Raw genomic sequence first — 4,447 nt, forward strand, 5'->3', positions numbered from 1 at the left:
ATTCCAATTTATTGATAAATAACTGTGAGGATTTAGCAACACCTGGGTTACTGATAAATACAGTGAGGAGCAACCTATGATCAAGTAATGCTAACGTGAGTTAGGTTGAAAAATACTGTTTATATAATACTTGATAACCCTAATAAATAGACTTTAGCACTATTGTATATAATTAGGTAAATCTACGCTGTGAATGTACTGAAATATCCAGTCAAGAGAAGAGTTTTTTTTTTTAAATGCCCTGCATAACTGAGAACTGACACACTGTGTAATCCAAGTGTTTCTTGAAGAGCTCATATGAGGGTTGTATTGGCAGAAAGAGATGATTGGCATCCCAGTGGCTCTGAGGAAAGGCACACGAGGGGTCTGGTGAGCTGAAGAATGAAATAGATGGAGTGGGATGGAATCCAATGGACGGAGCCAAATCTGTAGCAGTGGTGAATGTTAGGAGGTCCTCAAGTGGTGCTGCACACTGACCCTCTGAAACACAAGGAAAGGGTTAATTTCTTATTTTCTAACATATCTTAATATTTTATCATACATTTTTAAATATGCATAAGAATCTAAATTGTACTGAAACAATATGAATTCTGTAGTGAACATACCTTCACACTCATGCAGATACTTTTTCCAAAAGTGTATTGTTGTGTTCTCTTTTTCTTGTTGCTCTTTTTCTTCTGAAAACCGGACGGTAAAGAGCTCCATGACAGATTTGGCCGTCAGCCTTTCCACAGGCCCACAGAAGACTGAATGGAAAGCCTCTGTACACATCTGAACCTGCTCAAACAGTCCTAGTGTCCTCAAACCCTCACGAAATCTGAGAAAGGCAATATGAACTTGAATGAGCATTTACTTACAGTGAGAAACATTGAGAAAAGTGAGAAAAAACATTAAACATATCTGCTGTATACACCACCATTCAAAAGTTTTCTTAGAAAGATAAAAAAATAAATAAAACAAAATAAAAACTTTACTGCTTTAAAATTGACAGTAAAGACATTTGTGACCCGGGACGATATAACCAGTCATAAGTAGCACAGGTAGATTTGTAGCAATTGGCAACAATACATTGTATATACATTGGTCAAAATGATCAACTTTTCTTTTATGCCAAAAATCATTAGGATATTAAGTAAAGATCATGTTCCATGAAGATATTTTGTCAGTTGAATGAGCATTTACTTACAGTGAGAAACATTGAGAAAAGTGAGAAAAAACATTAAACATATCTGCTGTATACACCACCATTCAAAAGTTTTCTTAGAAAGATAAAAAAATAAATAAAACAAAATAAAAACTTTACTTCAGCTGCTTTAAAATTGACAGTAAAGACATTTGTGACCCGGGACGATATAACCAGTCATAAGTAGCACAGGTAGATTTGTAGCAATTGGCAACAATACATTGTATATACATTGGTCAAAATGATCAACTTTTCTTTTATGCCAAAAATCATTAGGATATTAAGTAAAGATCATGTTCCATGAAGATATTTTGTCAATTTCATACTGTAAATAATCCAAACAAAATTTATGATTAGTAATATGCATTGCTAAGAACTTCATTTGGATAACTTTAAAGGCGATTTTCTCAATATTTGTATTTTTTTTGCACCCTCAGATTCCAGATTTTCAAATAGTTGTATCTTGACCAAATATTGTCCTATCCTAACAAACCATACACCAATGGAAAGCTTATTTATTCATTCATGTATAAATCAATACATCATATTTTGGTTTTGTGGCCCAGGGTCACATTTATGGCAATTCTATTTCAGATAAATACTGTTCTTTCGAACCTTTCTATTCATCAAAGACCAAAAACATGGGTTCAGCTAAATATTCAGCAGCACAACAGCTTTCAATTTTGATAACAGTAAGAAATGTTTCTTGAGCAGTCAGCATTTTTGAATCATTTCTGATGGATCATGTGATATTGAAGACTGGTATAATGCTTTGCCATCACAGGAATAAGTTAGGGTACCAACCTCTGCAGAGGCAGCTGTAGTCTGATGATCAGGTAGAAATTTAGTACATCCTCCACCAGCATGTCCTTCTCTGGGAGTTCTCTGATCTTTCGCCAGCAACCGGCTGCTTCCAAATACTGTGATGCTGACTGCATTGCCATTCTCAGCTCCTTCATTGACTTTGCTTCTGCAATCTAAAAGGGCACTTTTAGAGTTTAACAGGTGTACAACAACCTTTTGGTTCACTGTAATGACGCACCTCAGTGCAACAGCAGGTTTGAAGCACAATGTCAGGAAAAACAAAACTCACCTGTCGGATTTTGTGTGCAAAAGCAGTGTCTCCAAGGTCTTGTAAAGTAGGCCTGTAGTTTGTGGGGTAGTTAAACAGACTATGGTACAGTGCTGGAGAGAAGAAGCCCACAGGAGGACCTCCATGAACCAAAGAGAGGGCCAACAGACTGCCGACTTCAAAGTAGAGGTCATCCCTCAGAGCTGTTCACACACAACAATTGTTCATTTTGAAGGCAGCAGTGAGAGGGGCTTTATGTATATAAGCCCGGAATGGCAAATTTTCAAGAAAAGGAAATCGAAACAAACAAAAAGTGTCCTACCTTTTGAGTTCAGAGCCAGGTTTTTAGATCCATCAGGGCCCTCAAAGATTTCTGCCATCTGCAGTTTTGAAACAAGACGTCTGAGGAAGCGACGCTGATTCCTAATGTTGTTGCTATGTTTGTCTTGGGAGAATTTCACAGAAAGCGTGCAACAGGGATTAAAGTCACTTTGCCGCAGAACCCGCAGAACCCGCAGAGCTGCCTCCATCACCCCATCATCATCTTCCACTAGCACCTCTGTAGACTGCTGCTGTGATATCTGATGGGCCAGATCCATTAAGACCTCTGGAGAAGTGGCAGGAACACATTGCCTAGAAAACAAGGAGAGAGAGCTGCTACTACTACAATTCAATATATATATATAAATAAATATATTTATTGAATACACTTTATGCTGCATTTGTTTTGCCGATTTAAAAAAAGAAAAAATATATATAATTATATATATATATATATATATATTAGGGCTGTCAGTCAATTCAAATGTTTTAATCTAATTAATTACGGGGTCCTGCGATTAATTAATCTCAAACAAAATTTGGCTGTGAAAATACCCCCAAAAGATAATTTAAAGCTTTTATTGTGTTAAATGTTTAGGCTACAACGGCCTAGCATAAAGTATGTAACATAAAACAAGATCATTTGAGAAACATCTCAGTATTTTTTGTTCATGCAGTGAAAGTCACTAGTGACCAAAACAGCTTTGTTACCAACAGTCTTCAAGATACCTTCTTTTATGTTGTGCAAAAGAAAGCAAGTCAGGTTTGAAACAACATGAGGGTGAGTAAATGATGACATAATTTATTTTTGGTGAACTATCCCTTTAATGTTTTTTTTTTTTTTGTAAATGAAATGATACTCTAAAGAAGAAACTGTTTCGTTCAAACGACTGATTCATTCAGGAATGTAGTAAACGGCTTGCCCTGCCTTCTATTCGGAAGGGCTCATCCCTTCAAAGGGTTTACCCTCCGGAGTGAGAGCTTCGAAGGGTTGAAGGGTGTAGGCGACCAAACAACTGTTTCTTGAAGTGCCCTTCTGCGTCATCATCCTGCGCCCGCACGGAGGCTCCGTCATCATGCAAAGAATCTGTGCAAAGGATCATGGGAGCCCGAAGTGTCCATCAGTTGTACCCTTCGAAAACCTTCATTCCGAAGGGCCCTTTGAAGTGGCCAGTTTTGAGCACTTCGGTTTGGACGACCCTTCAGTATGGCCACCATGATTGTTTTCACTCCGAAGTGCCCTTCGGAGGGCGATATATCCCGTTTGGAATGCACCGTCTGTCTTTAATGGGCCTTTGAATCATTGGTTCACATGATTCGTTCAAAACGCAGATTCATTCAGAAACCAAACATCGCTGTGTTTTTTACAGATGCACAACAGTTCTGCTGTGACTTTATAGGTAATATTTTCGTTAGCAAAATTTAGATAAAACATACAATATTGTGTTTAAAATATAACAGAATCTTAACTTCTTATTTACTGAACTGTTGTATCAAATCACCTTTGCACTCGTGCAAATCAGGACAAAAACAGAACTGTGATATTGCTCTCGCTGCTCGTATGATATCGCTTATATAAATGTATATATAAATATGAGACAAAAAGGTATGAGAGATATGAGACATACATTCCCCCCCAAATATCTTGAATTTTAGGGCATAACTGCATTTTTTAAATTGTTGCCCTGCATTGTATTTGACAACAGTCAACGATGAAATGTAAGATGACGTACAGGTTTGGGGGTGCCCCGCAGTGTGTTAACTGCGATAAAATATTTTAATCATGTTATTTTTTCATAACTAATTAAGTTAACGTGTTAAACTGACAGCCCTAATATATATATATATATATATATATATATATATATATA

The 4,447-nt window shown here is 36.9% G+C and overlaps 1 protein-coding gene across 1 annotated transcript in view; it reads right to left on the reverse strand.

Annotated features, from left to right (window-relative positions):
• Positions 1-223: 223 nt before the first annotated feature.
• Positions 224-4,447, reverse strand: part of g2e3 (G2/M-phase specific E3 ubiquitin protein ligase) — a 7,977-nt gene continuing 3,753 nt past the window's right edge. Inside the window, exons 10-14 of the mRNA XM_016279861.1 lie at positions 2,578-2,888; positions 2,277-2,458; positions 1,988-2,160; positions 606-817; positions 224-480 (exon numbers count right to left, since the gene is read on the reverse strand). Coding sequence (XP_016135347.1) covers positions 233-480; positions 606-817; positions 1,988-2,160; positions 2,277-2,458; positions 2,578-2,888 — 1,126 coding nt within the window. The 3' untranslated portion in view covers positions 224-232. The remainder of the gene's footprint in view (positions 481-605; positions 818-1,987; positions 2,161-2,276; positions 2,459-2,577; positions 2,889-4,447) is intronic.

Source organism: Sinocyclocheilus grahami, unplaced genomic scaffold, assembly GCF_001515645.1.
Source record: "Sinocyclocheilus grahami isolate Dianchi unplaced genomic scaffold, SAMN03320097.WGS_v1.1 scaffold134.1, whole genome shotgun sequence".
Lineage (NCBI taxonomy): Eukaryota > Metazoa > Chordata > Actinopteri > Cypriniformes > Cyprinidae > Sinocyclocheilus > Sinocyclocheilus grahami.